This window comes from Blennius ocellaris, assembly GCF_963422515.1.
Source record: "Blennius ocellaris genome assembly, chromosome: 22".
Lineage (NCBI taxonomy): Eukaryota > Metazoa > Chordata > Actinopteri > Blenniiformes > Blenniidae > Blennius > Blennius ocellaris.
This window is the reverse complement of record NC_137671.1, coordinates 17569421-17593530: the sequence shown is the minus strand read 5'-3', so window position 1 is coordinate 17593530 and position 24110 is coordinate 17569421. Positions and strand designations below refer to the sequence as shown.

General features: G+C 41.7%; 1 protein-coding gene across 1 annotated transcript; it reads left to right on the top strand.

Moving 5' to 3' along the window:
• Positions 1 to 1486: 1486 nt before the first annotated feature.
• sult4a1 (sulfotransferase family 4A, member 1) lies at positions 1487 to 21968 on the top strand (the record flags this gene model as incomplete). Its single annotated transcript, XM_080518654.1, has 7 exons — positions 1487 to 1655; positions 6517 to 6647; positions 7920 to 8000; positions 13461 to 13587; positions 13735 to 13829; positions 17447 to 17585; positions 21582 to 21968. The coding sequence occupies 7 exons, from the start codon at positions 1487 to 1489 to the stop codon at positions 21692 to 21694; spliced, it is 855 nt and encodes a 284-aa protein (XP_080374780.1). The 3' UTR covers positions 21695 to 21968.
• Between the last annotated feature and the right edge of the window lie 2142 nt (positions 21969 to 24110).

Below are 24110 nucleotides of genomic sequence, written 5' to 3'. Positions count from 1 at the left end.
CACGCGCGCTGTGACGTAACACGACTGGAAGTAAAGTACCGCCTCCCCGTGGCTCCTGCTCTGGATCTTTAATTTTTGCAGTTATGTGTGAATATTTCTCATTCTTAGTCTGTTAATAGCATGTTGCTCAGCACACTGCTGTAAAACTATCATTGCATTCAGAAAGATAAAAGTTGCACATGTACATCACGTGTTCTAACCCTAAATCCATATTTCACAGCAAAGGCTCTTAATACTTGTATAAATGGAACAAGGATTTGTTTACTCAATATCATCTCACTGGCTCCATCGCTATCATCCCAATATCACTTTGGAACATTTATCTCAAAGGGATTTAAAATATATATGTAATTTTTTTCTGTCCATTTAATTAACAATGAGCCACGTTGCTCTGATTTAACTCTTTAATTCTTTATTTCTATTATATTGTATTCTCATAGCTTTTAATTATTGCTTTTTCTATAACTTCCTGTCTTTTTAAGAGTGAACATGTTTTGCTGGTGAGGTTTTGCTAATTTATATGTGATGTAATGTATTTTCTTCCTCTTAATTTTACATAATACTGTTTCCCTTGAGTAAGAGCCAGATGCTCTCACTCAAGGGAAACTGATGTCAGATGAAGTTACATCAATTAGTTGGAGGAAGATGCTCTTCGAATACATGGTTTTTGTAAAGCACTTGTGAAAGAGATTGGTCATAATGAAATCCTGCTGATGTATGGAATCATCTGAAAACATTAACCAATTAAAGCTGTATAGTTTTCAATTATGACTTTTAAAAAGTTATACACCACAGTATTATTAAGCCACTGAACCTTCAAAATGAAGATAAACTTGTTTACAAACACTAATCCTGCTCTGTAAACTAACATTATGAAAGGAAATTAAGACAATTATTGTTTGCACTGAATAAAATTCTCTCTGAAAGGTGCCATGACGTTATTTGTTTTATGAAGTATTCAAACATGCTGTCAAGTTTCCATCCATTCGAAGGTGAGTGTGAGAAAGTGGCTTTGTTGTGTCATAGTTCATCACTGAGATTTCCACGTTTGTGTTTTGTTCATTCACAGTTAATCAATTCACTGTTACTCACAGTCCCAGTCCTTCTCCGCAACACAATGAGGAAAAGATCTGCAGGAAGAGAAATAAAAATAAAGAGAAATACCATTTCACTGAAGAGAAATAAAAACCTGGACCATACCAGGATTACAGCATGAGGTCCGGTCCGACATGAATAATACAGTGGGAAACACGCGGGGACGCGCACTGTTGAGTGGTCCTGATGCTGGGGCTCGTGTCCGCGCATTACATCACTTCTCCCCCGCATGATTGGCTGTTGCGGATCAACTCGCATCATCCCGAGCCGAGCCGAAGCGACCACCAGCATCCTCCTCACCATTCTTCCCCTGTAATTTCAGTCCGGAAGGCAAACTGTTCTCGTGGGTGTGCGCTTTCTCCTGCCCGTGCACTGGCGGCTGGCTTCGAGGATGGCCGAGAGCGAGGCAGACACGCCGAGCACGCCGATCGAGTTTGAGAGCAAATACTTCGAGTTTGATGGAGTGCGGTTGCCGCCCTTCTGCAGAGGGAAGATGGAGGAGATCGCGAACTTCTCCCTCAGAAGTAGCGACATTTGGATCGTCACGTACCCGAAGTCAGGTAACCGAGGCGCTGCGTCACGACGCACGGCGGGTCCCGCTCCTGCAGCAGCGCCTCTGCAGCCTTCATCTCCCCATATTTTACTTTTATGAACGCAGACTGAGCAGATCCACAGCGTGCATCCCTCTCATTCTTCCTTTTTGCACATTTCCTGCAGTCAGATTGTGTTTATATCGCTCCCGTCCAGGCCTTTCTCGAGTTTTAACGAGATGCAGCTTGGATTTCATAATCAGACGGACTCCGATGAATGAGTCAGACGCAACAACATCGATCACGTGTTTAATCCAGCGTGGTCTCTCGCTGTTTCTGGTGTTTACGTGCAGGACGCAGGACCGCTGCTGTAGCCGCTGCGGCCTGGGTGGGCCTGGTCATGTGACTTGAGCTCCTCGTCAGCCTCTGCTCCAAATCTGCAACACTAATATATACTGTGCACTGTTGGGGGCAAGTACAGCCCGCATGTGAACACCTTGATAAGATAACCAGTGCTCAAATTAACTCTCACTCTCATATGGCATTGTACTCTTTAGGAAACGTTTAAATAGTTCAGTAGTGTGTTACCTAAATCATGCATCACATAACCAAACAACAGCTCAGGTGTCTAAAAAGGTGAATGGCTTAAACTGGCATAAAATGATTAAAACTGCCAAACAAAATCAAAACGTTAAAATGAAATGAAGTGATTAAAGAAAAGCTAAGTAACAATAAATAACAGATGAAACAGTCATAATAAGTCAAACTGTGGTTAGCCAAAGTGACTAAAAATGTTGCACATACATCATAAATTATCAGCAACTGCAGCTCACACAACTTTATAAATGCATCATAAACCACAGTTTTACTGAACAGCACATGCAATGATAAACGGTGTTGCAGTATATTTACATTTGTTTAGTTAAAAGTGGGCTAAAATGACCAATAGCTTGGTACAATTCAAAATTGCTCACAGATGATTGTCAAAAAAAATCATAAATAAGAAGAAATTGAGACAAGAACATGATTTGGACAAAGCAAACAAAAAATATTACATGATTTGATTTATTGGTTCTCAATGACCTATCAAATTGCTGTGTGTGAGAGTTATGACTAAATTTAAGTTAATTTAAACAGAATTTAAAGATGCTTTTATAATATACATAAATAAAATGTTAAAATTGCATTTAAGTCAAAGCTGGTGTTCAGAAAAAGATTAAATATATTGAAAACATATCATGTGAAAATAATTTTCTGGTTGTTCATCTCTTGAAATACTACTGAGCTGATGTAAATGCAGCACCAAGTGCTTGTTTTGTGACACCAGCCTCACATCTATATTTATAGTTTTGACACTAAGCATCAGAAAACAATGTAAAAAACAAAACAAAAAACAAACTGTGTAAGATCTCGTTAAAACACAACAAAGGCAATTTTTTCTTGAATTACTGTCTATCTGTAGCTATAATAAAATTCCAGGGCAGATTTGCTTCATTATTTGGGAATAAAACCTCTAATCACAGTAAATTCCAGTAGGATTAAGCTGCTGTAACAGTAGCTGTGATTGGATATTGTCATAAGCAGGTTGAAGTTGTATTGTAAAATAGTGCAAAAATAAAACAAGGTGACAAAGTGGAAAAAAAGGATTTCAGGAATCTTTGGACTGAGTGGGAGCATTGGATCGATGAGAATATTCAGATGGGTGCAGTGTGTGTGTGCGTGTGTGTGTGTGTGTGTGTGTGTGTGTGTTTGTTTGTATTGATGCACCGTACTGCAGCACACACACTGTTACATAACACAGAGTGAATGTACAGTATCTGTGCTAAACCCCCGAGTGTACCAGAGTCAGCTGCTTCCTCTTTGGTTTTTTTGATTTTTGCTGCGTTCAACCGATTAAGACAACTTCTGAACTCTGCACAATGCAGTTTGGAACAAAGAAGGTCTGATGTCTACAACCGAGCTGTAAGACTCATAAATAGATAATTACATATCATAGTAATAAAATCAAACTTTCAGATTGGAGGAGAAAGCTGTCAAGTTAAATGTCTATAAGGTGTGTTCCCTGAAGGAGAGGAATGAGGCTCAACACATGGGACATCTACTGCCCCCAGCCTGCCCCATGGAGCCCAGCTGTACCATGGGGCCAACAAGTGTTGTTCCTCATTTGTCTCTTGTAGGAAGCAGATGTTACAGATATAGCCTTTTGTTCCCTTTCAGTTGATTCACTCGGTACAACACGTATGCACTTTCTCCAGAGCCGCTCCCGAATGGAGTCCAGCCTGCGGCACTCTCGTGCATGGTAGACCCAGCAGGAATTAAAGGCCAGGCTATGCTGTCACACCGTGAGGTAAAGGGAGGCTTCTGCTGTCGTAAGCCAGTAAAATAGCCTTGACAATCCAGTGAGAAAGCAGCTGTGTGGACGTAGCCTTTACCTCCGCATAGACGAGTAAAACAGACAAATAATTGGTTCCATGAACACATGCTCTGAGTGTGCACCGTGCACTTGGTTCCACCACTTTAGGGGACAGGCCGTCCGCTAATTAGTTGGACCTTTCAACAGGTGCAATCGCCAAAGTTCTGTATGGGTGAATAACGTCTCGCCTCGCTTGAGAGAGGAGTTCTCTGTGGACAGGGCGCTGCCAGCAGACGGAGTGAGACTGTTTCAACAGGGGAAGTGAACGGGTTCCTCTCTGCCAGATTATGTAAGAAACCACCATTGTGTTGTCTGTTACTAATCAGAACTTGCTGGCCTGCTAGATCGCAACTCAAATTCCAGGCCTAATTACGTTCTTTGCAGCGTTCACACTATTTAAAGTCCTGCAGACCGGAGCGGACACTTTGGAAGGTCAGTTCTGGCCCCTTGGCCATCTGCTTGACACCCCAGCTCGAAAGGTGTCCAAGATGACATCTTGGACTTTAAAGTTCTGTTGCTAACATCCTGCAGGTCTGGCGGCATTTGAAAGTCGAGACTTGAGGCACGTTTTGCCCTTAAATTAGAACCTACCTGTTTCTCACATACTTATGTCAGATACTGCGTGGACAGCCAATCGACTGGTTTGGGGGGACGTATATTTTCCTTTTTCTTTTAGCTAGTCATTTTAGCTATTTTCAGGCTTTTTTGACCAGGGCCTTTTAGCAGTTTTGCCTCTTTTAAAGCTGTTTTTAGATGATCACTTTTGCTGTTTCAGCCCATTTAAAGCCATATTAGCTCTGAAAGCTATTTTTTGGGTGACTATTTTAGCTGTTTTAGCTATTTTGGAAACTGTTTAGCTGGTCATGTTAGCAGTTTTAACAATTTTAAAGCTACTTTTTGGTGGTCATTTTAGCTGTTGTATTTTTTTTTTCAAGCTCTCAGTCTGCCTCTTATCGAGACCCAGAGTGTAGATACCAGTACTGTATGATCAGTGCTGTGTCATTTCCATGGAAGCTACATAACACATATGTACCATCTGAAATGTGGACAGTTTGATTCTCAGGATGAGAATTTCTGATACAGTGAAGGTCATTGGAGAGGAAAGTTGAAAGCTCCTACACATTTACGCTGTCTCGATTGTGCTCGTTTTAGTCACGCAGCCGCCAGGCTCAGTTTCTCAGTAGCTTATTAATGTTTCTGCTCATCTCTGTGGAAGGAGACAAATGTGTCAGTGTGTGAATGAGTCCCAACCCACTCTGTGTTTGTCCTCCTCTGTTGCAGAGGGACAGGAGCACATGCACAGCCGCATGCTGCCGCAGAGCTCCCATGCTATTGGCTGCCCAGCTTGTATTACCAGGAAGGGGGTGGAGATATGTAGCTGGACTATTATTACAAGGGTGGCTATCAAGTTGTTTTGACAGCAGCCTCACGCTCAGTTAAGACTCCCTGGAGACGCTGAACCCCCACAATGCATTGCAATCTGCAACGTGCTCACCGTGATTCAACAACAACCTGCAGACGAGGACGCGCAACATGGCTTCATGATGCGCACACACCAGTTTGACTGAAGAAAAATCTGAGTGACTTTACTCACCGTACCACCTCCTCATGACGAGAAACAGTCAGCCAACAGATTAAGTATTGAGCTTTCTTGTTTTCAAGGCAAACCTTTTACAACATACCTTTGACACGTTTCGATTGTTTCCTTCCTTCTTCATCAGAAGCGTCATCTGGTGGTGGTGCTGGTGCATGACAGCAGTTCACAAGAAATCCTCGTTCAAAAAAGAGGCTCTGAATAATGTCGGAGGCAAATCAAAATGTGTCACAAGAGTAGCAGACTCCACATAAATGTTCTGTTCATCTTGGGTGGTGGACAGTTTGGCTTTAGCTCTGTGAAGAGGCGAGGGCGACAGGGTCGGCTGGATAAAGAGGCCTAGCAACAGGTCTTGTACACGTCTGTCGTGCATGCGTGCTTGTCTGTCTGTGTGCACGATTGTATGGGGAAACACCACTTTACAATCAAAAAATTGCATCATGTGCCAACAGCAGCACCGATCTAATCCAGAGAAAGTAAATCCATTAAATCCATCCTGCTGCACAAAGCGTTTGTTGGTCTGAATTAGCTCATCCATTTCTGGTGTCAGTCTTCTTCTGCTCTGTGGTGTGCACCTGAGGGGGACCCTGATCAATAACGTTTTATTTTTTGCAACTTTATGTAAAAAAAATAAATAAAAAATTCAGACTTTAATTCACCATATTTTTACCATTATTTTCCCAAAGCATTTTCCCAAAACATTGATTTATGGCCTCATTGGGATTCCGCCTCATGGAAGGGTTTGATCATAATTTATGTACCACATTTTCTGTATTTTAAGTTACAAAAAATCCATATCATATATAAATCACAGTATAAAATGTTATTTCTCCATGTCCACATGTAACTGCCTCTGACTCTCTGTTTCGTCTCCACCATCGCAGGCACCAGTCTACTTCAGGAGGTTGTGTATCTCGTGAGTCAGGGGGCCGACCCCGATGAAATCGGCCTGATGAACATTGATGAGCAGCTGCCCGTACTAGAATACCCTCAACCCGGGCTGGACATCATACAGGTACAGTGACGGGGAAGTGCTGAACTGCCACTGGTCCCCGTAGAGACATAGGTTGTTAGTGATGTACGACGTCACTGAGTTTGTTCACCACACAATAACAAGAAAACCCAATGCCGTTATCAACAATACGATATGTATCTAATATCTCAAACAAAACCCTTTATGTGTTAAAAGTCTATTGATGCAGCAGTTCCTGGTCAGTGAAAAAAACACCACATGAACCAATCAAAAGAGTGCATGGCAATCCATGGCGTTATGTTGCAAGGCAAATGTCAGGAAAAGCTTTTGTGAAACCTCAAGAAGACAGAATTGACAGAGCTCAGCCTGATAGGAAATGAGAGGATCAAAAAAGTATTTCAATAAGATTCTTGCAGCAAGAAAGACAAGCCATTGTACAACCTTGATCTCAGGATGTCTGAGAGTTGTCTAAATCTTCTTTCAACAGTTCCGTTTTTTTATAGAGTGAAGTCAACAAGAGCTGTGTTTAAAAATGTGTTTAGGTGGCAAGCATTGATAAGATCAGTCTGCCCTTCGACTGAGGAAATGCGGACTGACATGACTACACAGTCTATGAAGATCACACTTCTTTAATGAGCTACAATACCACAAAAAACTGTTTCCAACAGAAGAGAAAGATTCAACCTGAGGCGGATCTTTGTCTCTTATCATATAAAGGAAGAATGACCTTGTATCTCAGTGTGAAACCTTAGTACTTTGTGAATACTTGCCTGACATTACTGTTTTCACTGGTGAAAAAACTCCAAGCACATCTACTCGGATTTCTGACACGCGGAAAAAGTGACTGTCAAAAACTGACAAAAAATAGGTCCTTGTCTCTATCATCTACAATGGCTTCAATCATAAGCTTTCTCTATTTAAAAAAAGCCTCAAAATTCTCAAAGAGGCACAATGGTTTCAGAGCCTTCCATACTATAAGTCACTCCACATATCGCTACCTATTTGCTTCTGACTGACAACATTTGTACAATTTGAGGCGGGGGAAGTACATTTTCTGCATTTGTTGAATAATTCCACAAATGATTCCTTCTGATTTGTTTGGATCACTAATGTTAAAGTTTCTCATTCCTATTCACTGACCCTAATCGTCAATGATTTAATTATCTACTGGTGAGGTTTGGTGATGTCTGCCTCCAAGGGAATGGTTTCTACTGTAAAGAATGAATCTACTCTGACTGCATTATTATGACAAGTCCTTGTTCGATCATCTGAATAAAGTAGAAAAGAGCTGATTTGTCTTTAATGTTCTCACAGGAGCTGACTTCTCCTCGCCTGATCAAAAGTCATCTTCCTTACCGGTTCCTCCCTGCCGCCATGCACAACGGAGAGGGAAAGGTCAGTGTGTAAACTGACACCCACAGGAGCTTTTTATATATTATTGCAGTTGCTAGTTTAGGTCTTTCCATATATAAAATACAATAACAAGTCGGTGAATGCATGAGCTGACAGGTGGGATGTGTAAGGCAGCAAAAGTACATTTAGTCCCCAAAGTTGATGTGCTAGAAGCAAAACAAAGGACATGTAGGAACTAAATGGAGGTTGACAGGAACAGGTTCAGATCGTTTCCATTCCTGAAGTCAATCTGCATCATTGTGTGATATTTAATGAAAATTCTGAATGTATAAGTCAACACAATTTATAATGTGTCAAAGGTGAAACATTTCTTGTTTCTCTAAAGGCCTTCACATGCTCTCCACAAGGCTCGTCTGTAGACTGTGCGCAGGTCGCGGGTGTGTACATCACTGTATCCATGGTCCACTCTGGGCTCACTTCCACGCACGTTACATAACATAACGTAACAATCCTAAAAATATCTCCACTTCTGATGCCCGGCGTAGTTTAGGTTTCATTTCAGGAGTTCTGAGCCTCTGGCTCTTTATTTGCTTTCAGTTTGTGATTGTTCAGACGGGAAGGCGGAGGATCTCCTCACACATGCGGCCAGTAGGCTCTGCAGTACATTAGTGAGAAGTAATTGAATTTTATTCCTGAAAGAAAATCCTTAAATATATGAAAAAGACCTTTGATATATTGAACCAAGTGTTGACCTGGTGATCAGGAGGAGACAAGTGAAGGAGTACCAGTGACATTATTGGATATTTTTGGGGTGTCTATCTTTTCTGTTGCAGCGGTTTTGCAGTTTGGAGGCAGTCCCTTCACTTTAAATGGGTCCAATGGGATCTCGTGATATCCCGCTTTGTGAGGAAGTGGAAGTTGAGGTACATCACTGTGAATAAGGAGGGGGCGGACAGGAAGGACGGGAGAACTGTGTCATCAGCAAACTTCACCAGGTGACAGTTCGGTTGTGTGGATCCACACTCATCAGTGTACAGTATGAAGAACAGAGAGGAGAACATGCAACCCTGTGGGACGCCTGTGGAGGTAGTGAGGTCAGAGAGGTTGTAGTTAACATGGGCCTGTTGGGTTCTACATAATAGTGAGAAAGTCTAAGATTCCGAGTGTGAGCTGACTGGTCGTGTTGAAGTTCTGGTGGAGTCTCTCTGCAAGTGTTAAAGGTGGAGAAGTCTGCAAACAGGCAGCAGCTTGATGTGTTGGGAAGCTCCAGGTGTTTGTGAATGTGTTGATGATGAAGACTTTGGCATCGTCAACATCTCTGTTCCTTTGTTATGCAAATTTGCACTGGTCGAGCTGTGAATTGATCAGGGTAAGAATATGTTGCTATCCTTTCATCACCTGGGAGGAGAGTGCGACGTTGTTCAAGGTTGTTCAAGGTTGTTCAAGGTTATGGGGGCTCCTCTTGGGAATCGGGATGGTAGTGGACTGTTTCCACCACTTGAGGACAATTCTAGTGCCAATGGAGGTCTGGAAAGGTTCTGGAAAACACTAACTGTTGTGCACAGTGTCTGAGGACCCAGCCACTGACATTATCAGCACCTGGTGTGCTGCTGGCCTTAGAGCTCTGTCGGGCCTGGAATCCATGCTCTCCTTCAAGCAGCCTCTCCCCCGAGACAACAGGCTGTAAGAACAATGACAAGGTAATGAAACAGCAGGGGGGAGGACAGGGCCACAAGCCCCAGGTTGGAAAAGCCGTCTCATTGGTCGAACCCGTACCGGACATCGCAGGTGGCCGAAATTCAAACTTGGTCAAACTGCCTCTCAACCAACTGGCCCGTGCTTCTCAACCCAGATTCCAAGTGAGACGGACATCTCTGCATCACTGGGAAGGCCAAGAGAGCACAGAGTGGACCACAGAACCAAACCAAGGTTCCGCCCGCTGGCGAGTAGAACACACCGTTTGGAATATCCTTTTTCTCTTTTCCTTTTTCTTTTTTTTGGATCCTGGGAGCCAGACACAAAGCCGCATCTGCCCCCCCCACTGCAATGTCGATGCTACCACTAATTGCGAGCACGTGTGACGGATTTTTCTCCAAAGAAGAGAGGAGGAGTGGCCCAGCAACACCGGCGATAGTACACCAGAAACTCAACACATTGTGAGTACAGTGTGGGAAACATCTGCAACTGGGCAGTGTCATAACCAGGAGTCATTATAAAGAATGAGTGGAGTTATTGGCTCAGTTGGTCCTTTTGACGAGAATTTAGAGCAATGGAGCTCATACATGGAGCGGTTTGACTATTTTATTACCGTAAACGAAATAAGTGATGACAAGATTGTTCCCACTTTTCTGAGTGTGATTGGCCTGAGGACATTGACTCTGCTGCGAAACATACTACATCCTGAAAGACCTGGGACTAAAACATATGCTGTAATTGTGGAAACTTTGTCCAGGCACTTCTCCCCCGAGCCTCTGGTGATCGCTAAAAGATTCAGATTCCATTGATGAAATCAGGAAGAGGGTGAGTCTGTCACCATGTTCATGGCAGCGTTACGCAAGTTAACTGAGCATTGTGAGTTTGGGGACTCTTAAAGTGACACATTACGGGACAGTCTCGTATGTGGACTGAAAAATGAAGCAGCGCAGAAGAAATGACTCACGGAAAGTGACTTGACTCTTGAAAAGGCAATCGATATGTGTGTCTATAGAGATGACATCTAAAGAGGCCCGACAGCTGCATGTGATGGGACAAGTTCCCAAATTAAGCAGTGGCAACCAGGATGCTCATGGGCCATGTTTTCGCTGTGGAAAAACTGTCCATCTTGCATCTGCATGCTGGTGCAAAGACATGGATTGCTGCAAGTGTGGGAAGAAGGGCCACGTGGAACGAGCATGCTGAAGTAAAATGAGCAAGGAAGAAGGTTCCAAGTATGGGAGTAAGAATAAGAGTGTACACTTCAAAAAGTAGAAAAAACATGTTCACACAGTCAGTGATAAAGAATTTAACAGTGATTCTTTGGAGGGGAAAACGTCTGCTGTAGTGAACACAGTAAGAGTAATGACGGTGAGGGACAGTTCAGATGGTTCCTGGAGCCAAGTTCAGTTGGAAGGACATTCCATAAAGATGCAAATAGACACTGGATAAAGAGCATCATTAGTGTCTTATGAATTCTACAAGAAATATTTACATCACCTCCCTTTACGTCCTCCAGACACTGTTTTCAAAGCACACACCGGACACCCAGTGCACATGCTGATGCAGTGTAACAAGCAGATTGTGAGGCTCTCAGTCTACATCACAAAAGGAAATCTTTGCCGCCATAATGCAACGAGGATGGTTGAATGCAACCCAGCTCAACTGGCAAGAGGTGAGACAAACATCAAGTTCTACACAGCTTCAGGCAGGACTGGAGAAGCATGAAGAGCTTTTTCATGAAAAACATCACAGGAAAGCAACATGTTTACCCTGATTTGAAAGCAAGACCCGTGCCATATGCCATCAGATCAAAATTGGAAGCTGACTTGGAAGCTATGGTCAAAAATGGAGTCCTGGAGCCTGTAACAGTGAGTGAGTGGGCCACACCCATCGTAACTGTCAGCCTAGCTTTAATGACAGAACATTACCTACTTCCACTGATTGATGACTTGTTTGCTGGACTGAGTGGTGGTGAAAAATTCAGCAAAATTGCCCTGAATCAGGCTTCGCTGCAAATGCAGGTGGATAAACAATCATGTGAGATGCTCACTATTAACACACAAAAAGGACCCTTCAGATACTGCAGACGACCTTTTGGTATCACTTCAGCACCTGTTGTGTTTCAGAGAGCTATGGACCAGGTCCTCGGGGGTCTAGCAGGGGTGCAATGCTACCTAGAGTGCGCAGAGACACATGTGATTTTTATCATCTGTCGGTGGAATACCTTGGACATGTGATTGATGCCAAGGGACTTCATATGGCACCGTCCAAAATCAGAGCTGTTGCGAAGGCACCTCCACACCAAAATTCTTATGGCTTTCTTTTAACAATGGCTTTCTTCTTGCCACTCTTCCATAAAGGCCAGATTTGTGGAGAGCAGTCCAATAGTTGTCCTGTGGACAGATTCCCCCACCTGAGCTGTGGATCTCTGCAGTTGGTCCAGAGTCACCATGGGCCTCTTGGCTGCATCTCTGGTCACTGCTCTCCTTGTTCGTTCTGGAAGTTTAGCTGGACGGCCGTGTCTTGGTAGGTTTGCAGTTGTGCCATACTCTTTCCATTTCTGGATAATGGATTGAACAGTGCTCCGTGAGATGTTCAAAGCTTGGGAAATCTTTTTATAGCCTAACCCTGCTTTAAACTTCTCCACAACTTTATCTCTGACCTGTCTGGCTCCTTGGACTTCATGGTCCTGTTTGCTCCCCAATATTCTCTTAACAAACCTCTGAGGCGTCACAGAACAGCTGCATTTGAACTGAGATTACATTACACACAGGTGGACTCTATTTAGTCATTAGCTCAACATTCAATCATTCAGCAGTCATCAGGCAACTTCTGAAGGCAATTGGTTGAACTCAGAGAAAAGGGAGCTGAATACTTTTGCACGCTGCACTTTTCAGTGTTTTATTTGTGAAAATAATTTAAAGTCATGTATAATTTTCTTTGTACTTCACAATTGTGTGACACTTTGTGTTGGTCTTTCACATAAAATTCCAATAAAATATATTTATGTTTGTGGCGTGTAATATGACAAAATGTGGAAAAGTTCAAGGGGTATAAATACTTTTGCAAGCCACTGTATGTCCATTGATAGTTCAACAACGTCTTTTTCTCAAGTTGACTTTCCTGAAGATACAAACTTCCAACCCATATCAATCTGACAAGATGCCTGTAGATAATCATAAATAAATGATACTGGGTGTTTTTCAGAAACAGAGTCGAGCAGACACTGCTCTAGCCTATCATTAGTGGCCAAGTCAAACACTTGGATATGAGATCTTACAAAATTCCTTATTTGTAGATCCCTAAAATAGTCACTGGCAACTAAATTGTATTCATCTTGAAGTTGCTGGAATGAACCAAAACTTCCCTAAAGATACAAATTTCCAACTCTGTGTAGCCCCATTTCTTTCCAGCGATCAACTGGAGCACCAGTGGTTATGGGTTGAAATGCTGGGTTAGCTGAAATAGGCTTTAAAAAGGACAAGGCTCTCAGTTTGAATTCTTTTGCTATTTGTCTCCAGATTTTTATTGTATTTTGAATAACTGGGTTGTGGCTACAATAGGATTTCTTGAGATAAATGGGGGATAATCCAAGTGCACCAAGGGATCTATCTGATACTGACATGTAATGGAAAAGCCTCAGAGGTGAGGGGAGCTGAGTAACATCAGGCCAAGTAGGTACTAGTGGAAGAGCACCACAAAACTACAGAATTGGAAGTGCAATAGGTTCAGCAGTTTGGACACCAGTGGTGTACAAAGCTCACGTAGCTAATCTAGCCTCCAAGTACTGATGCGGTTCTGTTGTAGGTGATCTACATGGCTCGAAACCCAAAGGACCTGGTGGTGTCCTACTATCAGTTCCACCGCTCGCTCAGGACCATGAGCTACCGAGGAACCTTCCAGGAGTTCTGCCGGCGCTTCATGAACGACAAGTGTAAGTTTGACAGTTTATAGACCTCCCAACTTTTCTCTTGTTTTGTAGTAATTAGTGTCGTGCGTTCCTCAGGATCGGATATTCTGTAAAATTCAATGAGGTCAGTCTGAAAACATATGGAACAACATCCCTCCTTTTCATCCTCAGTGGGATACGGCTCCTGGTTTGAACACGTTCAGGAGTTTTGGGAACATCGAATGGACTCTAATGTGCTCTTCTTGAAATATGAAGACATGTACAAGGTATTGTTGTTTCTCTACTGTCTTGTTGGTAGTCTCGACAGTAATCTGGTCAAGGTGAAACAGCAAGAACTGCTAGAAGTACTTGGAAAGGCTGAAAATGCAAAAAAAGTCCATCTCTGAGTAAAAATAGCTTAAAAATACGTTTTTAAACTATAAAATAGCTTAGTAATATGGCTAAAAATGCTAAAAATGGCTAAAACAAATTGAAATGGAAAGGTGAGAAAAAGCTAGCATAATGGATCAAATAGCTGTAAAAATAAAATAGCTTAAAACTAAAAAGCAAACATGCTAAGAGTCAAAATGTCTAAAAGAGCAAAAAGAACTAATATAACTGAAACGGCTTAAACTTCTGAAACCAGAAAAAAGTCAAAAGAAAATTAAAGACTTAATGTGACGAATCTAATAACAATTCCACCGTTTAAGTTGTTGTTATTCATTGCAAATATTCATAAATGATATGGTTTGGTAATAGTTAAACTACAAATACACTTTATGAGCAATTTATCATCATTTTAAACAGGTTAAACAGATGAATCTTATTTCGTGTAAAGTGGTTAAAACTGCTATTTCATCAGTATTTGAAATAAAATCAACACAACAAACAAAAGCAGTCTGTCACAACGTGGGTGGATGGAAACACAGTCACAGACTCCAAGTTCCATAAAAACTGTTTTCATTTACAAAATAGTCCAGGCGGTAAAAATCCAAACAAGCGCAAACATACAGTAATGCAGGGGGTGAGAAACGACAAGACGAGCCGACACAGACAACAGAGGGTTTAAACACACAGGGGATGCAGCGTGACCACACTGCCGCACATGAGTGCTCAGCAGGAGAAGAAGACGATGGAATAATTGAGAAAATGAGGTGAGAAAAACAGGGTCAGACACAAACAGGGACGGGACACAGTCTGGCCACGTTTACCTGTACCCTGCTTTTACAAAAATGTATATTTCCCCCTTTTACGTTTAGAAGTCTAATGAGAAGTATGAAGCCATAATGACCAATCAGAATCCTGGAAAATAAACATGACATCACAAATTGTGACATAAATATCCACCTTCCCCCATTTAGATGCAACTGGAGACACGGCCTGTATTACAATGCTGGATTTTCTCTTCTCGAGATCACTTCAAGGACTAACCCTGGGTTTTCCGTACTACGATGCTCAGTCTTTACTCGCCGGGATAAATAAACTTACGCTGAATGGCTAACCTGCTCCAGAGCAGGTTATGTTCTTGATAAGAGGTCAGCCCTCTGCCTCCTGACCAATCAGATCTCCTGGAAAATGACCTGCCCATTCTCAAATGATTGTGATTGATGCATGGGTTTGGCGCAGAGCTGCAGCTGAGTGGAGAGGAGAAATTAATTTGGAGAGGTCTTTTTGACATAATAAAATAAATCCTGGTCACTGAAGCTTTGAAGGATGTTTTTGTTCTCGACTTGTTCCAAGTCTGTTTCACCCCGCGAGGGTTGATCTGTGATGAGGTGAATGATCTCACCTGACAGAACTGCAGAAACATGAATTTATGGAACCAGAACTCCTGTCGTCACAGTGATGAATTCATATTCCAACACAAAACACTCACAAGAGAAACTCAGCCTCAAACAACTGGATGTCAAATCTAAACTAAAAGAAGAGCAGTGAGGAAGTTCATCCGACACTTTTCTGCTGTAATAAAGTGAAACTGCGTGACAACTATAAAACTACCAAATCCCAGGAGGATCTGGACTTTGAGTCATGACACTTTGAAGGCTGCCGCCGTTGTTTATCTACTCACACATGTGCAAAGGATCTATTAAGAATGACCATGGTGCACATGTGCAGTAACACTATTTCCACCAACTCCATGGTGATGGAGCCCGCTCCAAGCTCCAAGCACCATTGGATGAGCGGTGATGAGCTATGTAAAGCGCTTTGGAGCTGCTCACACAGCTATAAAGCACAATACAAGTGAAGTCCATTTACCATTGTTGTGTAAACAGCCACCCAAAACACAACAAAAGTTTTGCATTTTCACTTGAAATCATGATGAGAAAACATTAAACTATAAGTTTGCCAGATATATGTCGCATCAAATTTCCTACTTGCTGTCAATTGTTCATTTATTGCTTATAATTAGTAGAATTTTTAAAATTGAAGAAACAACAGTGACTTTCTGGAGAAAACTGCAGCTGGTTTTGGAAACCGTTCATCTCCGTTGAATATTTTTCTTTCATCTCTGCTGTGTAAAGGTCTCTTTTGACATCATCGGTTTTTATCAGTTTACAAGGGTCAGATATGTTTTTTGCTGTTCAGATAAGGTTTTCCTAGAAAAAGCCTTCTCAGAATGAATCATTTATTGCTTGCCATGTGAGTGCGTGTGGTTTTCTCCATATGAGAGAAGGTTCCCCACTACAAGATATCAGCCTGTAGATTTCAGAAAACTAGCTGATGGCATTATATTTGCTCTGATTAGCGTAGCTTTCATGTTTTGGCAAATTTCTCAAAACTTACTTTAAATGTGAAATGCTGTTGATAGACAAATGGTGTCTATGAGATAACTAACAGCTAGCAACAACTCATCACAGCAATTAAACTAACTAACTTACTAAAGACTATTTTGGAGAAATTAAAGTAAAGATCTAAAGCGATTAGACAGACTGAACATTGTTCTTACATAACTTGAATAACATAAGGGAAATTTTTGTTGTCGTTTTAGCATCATGATTGAAATGACAAAGCAGTAATTAGGACAGACATTTAATTTGAGGAACTACAGTGTAAATATCGAAGTTTTACATAAGAAGTCGCTAACTTCAGCAAAGAACCTTGATGATCGTCCACTTTTGGCTTGTTTTTAACCCCAAAATATGAACATTTAGCGTGGCTAATAACACTTTTCACCGAGAGGAGAGAGTCACATTATATTCTATCACCATTGACTAAATTGGGATTTATTTGCTTTCGTGTCTAATTGAAGTTATTTTAGAATCCAGCGGGATTGAGCAGGCATACCTTTAAAAATAAGGAAGTTAAAGAAGGCAATCTCACTAATTGTCTTCTTGTTTGTCAAATCTATAAAAATATGAAACCCTAATACACTAATAAATCTAAGTCTGGCTGCATTCAGTGCTCATTATAATATGATTATCATTATAATATGATTATAATTAGTCATGTTAGCTTTGCAATCGGAGGTTTATAAAAAGCATTTTTTATGTATGTTATTTTGATATAAAATGTCATCATTATATGTCTAATCTAAAAGAGCTAGTTCAAAGCATAAGCAACATTTGTCAATTTCCTTCAAAAACAAACCCAACACAAACTTAAAATGTTGATTTGAACTTATATCAGGAAATTTGTGTCGTCTCATTTTTAATAAACCTGTTTCAACAATCACCTATTGACACAGAAGATAACGACCTGCAGAGCAAAGAAACATGGGTTAAGTTTTAACTCACACTAACATGTATATATGCACATAACTGATAACCTACATATTCATTTAAGATTGTATGTTCAGCACTGTACATGTCCTTCCTGTTGTTTGCCATATATGTGCCACACAGATGATCGTGACTCAGTGAGTATCTTGCGTGCCGATTTAAAGAAATGCCTCCACTTTCTGCAGGATCCAGGGACACTGGTGGCACAGCTGGCTCGCTTTCTGGGTGTTTCCTGTGACAAGGCCCAACTGGAGGGGCTGGTGGAGAGCTGCAACCAGCTCATCGAGCAGTGTGGGAACTCCGAGGCACTGTCCGTCTGCAGGGGTGAGGAGGAGGAGGAGGAGGAGGAGGAGGAGGAAGAGGAGCCAGTTCAGTACTCACTAGAATTGAAAATACTATACTATTCCCAGAGGAAAATTCTTTACGGCGATTGGATTCCGCATAGCAAAATGTGTCTTAAAAACATCTGTTGTCTTCAATTTTCTGATTTCATAGTTGGTGTCCCATGATGTGGATTGATTTCACACTAATTTGCCCTGTTTTAAAACAGAAAACACACACATCTCTTTTTGAGAACCTTTCAGTGTGCAAATCAATACAAAATAACTTCTTTTAATCCACTGGTTCCACCAAGTGTGGGGCGTTTCCCTTCTAGAGGGTGCCTGAGAGTTATAACGGCTGGAGGAAAAGATCATCCTCACCATTTTGAAAAAATGTATGCCTATAATTTTTGAGAAATTAATGGGGAAGTGATAATAGTTTTTGTTAAAACACATTTTTAAAAGGTCCCATATTATACAGATTTTCAACAATTTAAAAAAAGTTGTCCGTGGTCCAGCAACATTGTATTCAAAGTGTTTTCCCCCAAAGCCTTCCTTGGTCTTGAATTTCAGCCAGTCTAAAAGTCCCTCTCGTAAACTACTGAGAACAAGCTGTTTTCTGTCTGCCCATCTACTCCACAACATTCTCTGGGAGAAGATTGGTGTTGCTAGATTGGGCCAGTTTCCGCCCAATTGGGCTTCTTGGGGCGCATGTTGGTGTTACCTTTTTTCTTTGTTTATTGAGTGCAGTTGTGTGTTCATGACGTGTCCTAAAAAGGTGCAGAAATGATAAAATTAAAGAACTAAATATGTAAACATATGTAAATATCTAAACAAGAGCAAAAAAAGAGCACAAAAAATAGAATAAGTAAAAATAAAAAAATAAAACAATCCAGTAAAAAAGAAAGAAATCCTCTAAAAATAGAGTAAATTGACAGAATTGATATACACGCAGTGTAGATAGGTAGAAACTAAGATGTACTCAGTGCAGGTGTAAACGGTACATGAGAAGAATGTAGGACATTTACAGTGAGTTGTTAAATGTCCTAACAGCTGTTGGGATGAAGGACTTCCGGCAGCGTTCTGTTTTACACTGAAGGAGCTGCTGAGCTCCTCCACTGTCGGGTGCAGTGGGCGGAGTGTGTTGTCCATGATGGAGGACATTCTGGTTAACATCCTCCTCTGTCCCACCTCCTCCATGATGTCTTAACAGGAAATGATAGCCAAGTCAGTTCTATCAGTCTCATAAGATATACTAAACAGTTAATCAGGAATTTGAATTAATAGTTAAATTAATTACAATTACCAGAATTAACAGTAAAGATTGAAGGATTTTGGAGTTCTTGACACAGAAGAGTCGACATTTCATTCTCCTTTGTGTTCATTAATAACACAACAAGTATGATTCCAAAAATTATATTTATTAACAATGATAACAAATAAACACAGATTCTAACTACCTATATACAGCTTGGTGTGTGTGTGTGTGTGTGTGTGTGTGTGTGTGTGTGTGTGTAGAGAGAAAGAGAGATGGAGGGAGTGTGTGTGGGTGTGTGTGTGTGAGACGTGTGATGGAACTACAAAACAAGATGGCGGATCACAAGAAACTACATTCAAATGGAGGTTATCAGAGAGCAGAAGTCTGTCCTGGGTCTCCACCATGTGCTGGAGAACAATGGAACATGGAAGCTAGTCTTTAGCGTCTGCTTCCTGTGTGTCTCTGCTAAAGGACCATTTCTAGAATGACTTGATGTGAATGAGACTTGTTTTGTAAAACGTCAGGAGTCGTCAGATGGTGTTCAGTTACTGTGTGATGTTGTCTTTGATGTGATATGTGTAGGATTGTGAGTTAACTAGTTAGTAAAGCAAAGATTAGCATGCAGACCCTGTGTCTGTGGCAGAGCTAACGTTGGTTTACAGGTTGATAACTGCTCCTAATATCATTCTCTATAGAACTCAATCACTGTAACAGAACCAACACATGTTCATAAAGTTAAACAGTTCTATCATAGCATCAGGTTTAACTAATCTCAGGTAAAGCCCAGTTGTTGTTCCCACTTCCTTGAAGGAGTTCAGTTGTTGTCCTGCTGGAGGGAAGCTGGTGTCTTCTCCTGTAGTTAGCACCTCCTGCTAACTGTGGTTGCTGGTTCTGCAGGCTGAGGAGAAGAAGATGAAGTTGATGTTTCAGGAGTCCTTCTTTGCAGCTCCTGGTTGTTCCTTTTGTCCAGACTGAGGAGCTGGTCGCTCAGGTCTGTGATGGTTTTCCTGCTGGTTGAGGAAAACACAAAGAAGTTCTGTGAGGCGTCGTTTCCCTGGTCCGTCCTGGAGGAACTGGTTGGTTTTCCTGGTTGATGGGAGATCAGACTCTGGGTGCTGGTCTCTGGACCAGGGGAAGGTCTGACCCTCGTGGTCGGGTCAGCAGAGGAGTTGAGGAGTGAAGGCCCTGGTTGCAGGCCTCTGGTGTTAGCTGTATGCTAACGCTAGGTGAGCTGTCTTTCAGCAACCCACCTCCTCCATTGAATAACAGGAACCAAAACCTTTTTGAAAGAATCTCTCCAACTTTTGATGAAAGTTGGGGATTCGAAGGTGTGAAATCCTGAGAGCCTCACCCAAATGCACTTTTTATAGTCCATTTTTGGAAACTTGTAATTCTATTCACACCACGGCAGATGGCACTCACTTGCACCGCCGTCACATTATTATGATGTCACTAAGTGGAAGTGCGGTCCGACTGCAACACTAACGTGATCGCCTTTCACTGACTACTTTAGTAAGCCTTCTAACACCTTTCCTTAACCCTGTGACGTCATGCACGGTGTTGAGTGAAAGTCGATAGATAAGGAGTGAGGAGGAACATTTCGGATGTACCCCTGGGTCTGCTGTAGCAAAAGGTCCCCCCACTGTGAGCAATGCTCAGTCACATTCTTGAGTCAGAATTCACATCATGATAGTTGTATCATAACAAATGAAAATTGTCTTTCCCTAGAAATTAACAAACTTTCTGTGGTCTTGTGAGATCCCAACATGCCCAATGAGGTTGGTTGCATGCTGGTTGCATCCGATTGCCTGTCTACGTGCTGAAGTGTCCTTGGGCAAGACACTGAACCCCAAACTTCCTAGTTGAATGTAGTGTGAGAAGGAGTGGACATAGTTTACCACCATCCAGTATTGAGTGAATGAATAATGTAATGGAAAGCGCTTTGAGTCTCCAAGAAAAAAGCGCTATACAAAACCTTATTGTTAGTTTTATGGTTTTAACATGAGTTTCTACAGAGATTAAGATTTGGGTTCATTTTTATTGATGAGAGTGGGATTTACAGTGTGTTTGGGCTCATAGGAGTGAGTCAGATCTGGCAACCCTGGAGAAGATGCAGCTTTCACTGCTGTTGTATTGCAATGGCTCATAGAAATTTTGTTTTCCCACCATATCACTGACACAACTGACTGTGTGTGTGTGTGTGTGTGTGTGTGTGTGTGTGTGTGTGTGTGTGTGTGTGTGTGAGAGAGAGGCTAAATTTGTCATGCTTTTTAGGAAAAAGGGAACCTTTCAATTGTCATCTTCTTTCATATGTTTTTGTTCACATTTGAGTGTTAACTGAACCCACACACTCATTTTATTTTAATTTAGCGATTTTTGAGTTTCATATGCATGTTTTCATAGTTTCATGTTTTTAGAGTTTTTTTTTTTATAATTTGATTTTGTGCTCCTTCTCCTCCTATGATTTCTATGTAATCCTGTTATTTTACGTCATGCAGTTTCCCTGGTTTTCCATCTGTTTTTGTTTTTTTTTTTCCTTTTAGTGCATCCAAGTGTGCTGTCTGGTCTGCTTTAGGTTAAACACAGCTGACATGAATCAGTCTGATCTGTCTCATATCCACCACAGCCGGTGAGTCAGCTCAGCTGCCTGGGCAGAAGTAAGACATGATGGTTTTAGAAGAAGGGTAAAAGAGAAGGAGTTGGGTGAACGTGTCTCTGATGGTCTAAAATGTCTTCTTGCAGGACGTGTGGGTCTTTGGAAGGACGTCTTCACGGTGTCCATGAACGACAAGTTCGACTCAGTTTACAGACAGAAGATGGGAAAATCTGACCTGACCTTTGACTTCGGTCTGTGAGAGCTTCTGATTTGGCAATACTGCATCCTTTTCTGCATCCTCCAAGCTCACTTCCTGCCAAAGCCTCCTCTGCTGTCATTTTATGGTACCGTCCGACAGCAGGACCCTGCTTCAAGACTTTTCCGATCGGTCCAAGTCATCACTTTGGAAACCACCGCTTTCAATCTGTTATGAGTTTACTGAATTCAAGGTGAAACCAAACCTGCATGGACAGGTACAGGCTACATGTTGGTTTATATGTTAGTCAGAACATGGTTATGTGCAGAAATTTGTCATAAAAAATACACTGGAAATCACAAGTCAATGCTTCTTTTTAACTTACAGCAATCTTTACTCCTTAAGGTTCTTCTCGACTTGTTCTTGACTAAATACTTTTTGGGGAAGTGCACATCTGTAGCCTCTCTTCCAAACGTTTACTGGTAGGTTGGTTGGTTTGTTGGTTAACAGGATAACTGAAAAAAACAACTTGCAGACAGATTTAAAATGGCAGGCTAACAGTCAAGGACAAAGACCAGAAATGATCATCTGAACATTCTTCGTTGAGGTGTGTTGGAGAGTCCCTCATTAAAATGCTCCGAGGAGATCTTTTGTTGGATGGACTCCAGTTACAGCGAATTGACACTTGGCTCTCGACAGAGGATTTCCCTCAGTTATTTGCTTGAGTTCTTGCAATCTAAGCTGGAGAAAGTTATAGGACACATGAATGTCTTGGTATCTTTCACTTTTTTGAAACTTGAAAAACTGAGTACTAAATTACAACTCATCGTTTAAATCCATTGGCTCAATGTCCAAAGCAAGACTATAATACCCCACCTATCAGGATCACAGGGACACCCTCACTAGTTCGTGTAGCTCTACCCTCAAGAAGAGTGTACTCCTTCTAAACGAGCAGAAAGAGCTCTGAAGAATTTAAAGGACCCATAATGTCTATATCTCATGTTCCAGTCCATCCTCTGCTCATGTGGATAAGAATGTGTCTGATCCAGTAGAAGCACTCACAACTAGTGAAATTCTAGTATTTCTTGGATTGAGCTGACGTCTCCTCTCATGATGGTGGTTCTCAGCTCCTCCACCTCCTCCACCCTCACGGAGACTGCAGCCCAGCCCACAGCCGCCTCCTCCACCCCCTGGGTGACGTAGCAGCAGCTCACCTGGTAGTTGTAGTAATGTACTGACACATCTCGGCCCTCCTTAGTCTTTTATTGTGGGAATAGCAGCAGGTTTCAAGATGAGCTTCTGAGTCAGTCCAGTTTCAAAGTACCATAGTTCTGGAAGCTTCTTTGGTGAAGAGTCGCTCACAAACAAACATTGTTTGTGGAAAAGAAAAACATTGGCCGCTGTGCTTCTTCTTCCAGAAGACAAATAGTGAGGAACCATACTGGTACCTGAAAACACATTTTCTCCAGTGGACATGAAGGTGAAAACACATTTTCTCCAGTGGACATGAAGGTGAAAACACATTTTCTCCAGTGGACATGAAGGTGAAAACACATTTTCTCCAGTGGACATGATGGTGAAAACACATTTTCTCCAGTGGACATGAAGGTGAAAACACATTTTCTCCAGTGGACATGATGGTTAAAACACATTTTCTCCAGTGGACATGAAGGTGAAAACACATTTTCTCCAGTGGACATGATGGTGAAAACACATTTTCTCCAGTGGACATGAAGGTGAAAACACATTTTCTCCAGTGGACATGAAGGTGAAAACACATTTTCTCCAGTGGACATGAAGGTGAAAACACATTTTCTCCAGTGGACATGAAGGTGAAAACACATTTTCTCCAGTGGACATGATGGTGAAAACACATTTTCTCCAGTGGACATGATGGTGAAAACACATTTTCTCCAGTGGACACGAAGGTGAAAACACATTTTCTCCAGTGGACACGAAGGTGAAAACACATTTTCTCCAGTGGACATGAAGGTGAAAACACATTTTCTTCAGTGGACATGATGGTGAAAACACATTTTCTCCAGTGGACATGATGGTGAAAACACATTTTCTCCAGTGGACATGGAGGTGAAAACACATTTTCTCCAGTGGACATGGAGGTGAAAACACATTTTCTCCAGTGGACATGAAGGTGAAAACACATTTTCTCCAGTGGACATGAAGGTGAAAACACATTTTCTCCAGTGGACATGAAGGTGAAAACACATTTTCTCCAGTGGACATGATGGTGAAAACACATTTTCTCCAGTGGACATGAAGGTGAAAACACATTTTCTCCTGTGGACATGAAGGTGAAAACACATTTTCTCCAGTGGACATGAAGGTGAAAACACATTTTCTCCAGTGGACATGAAGGTGAAAACACATTTTCTCCAGTGGACATGAAGGTGAAAACACATTTTCTCCAGTGGACATGATGGTGAAAACACATTTTCTCCAGTGGACATGAAGGTGAAAA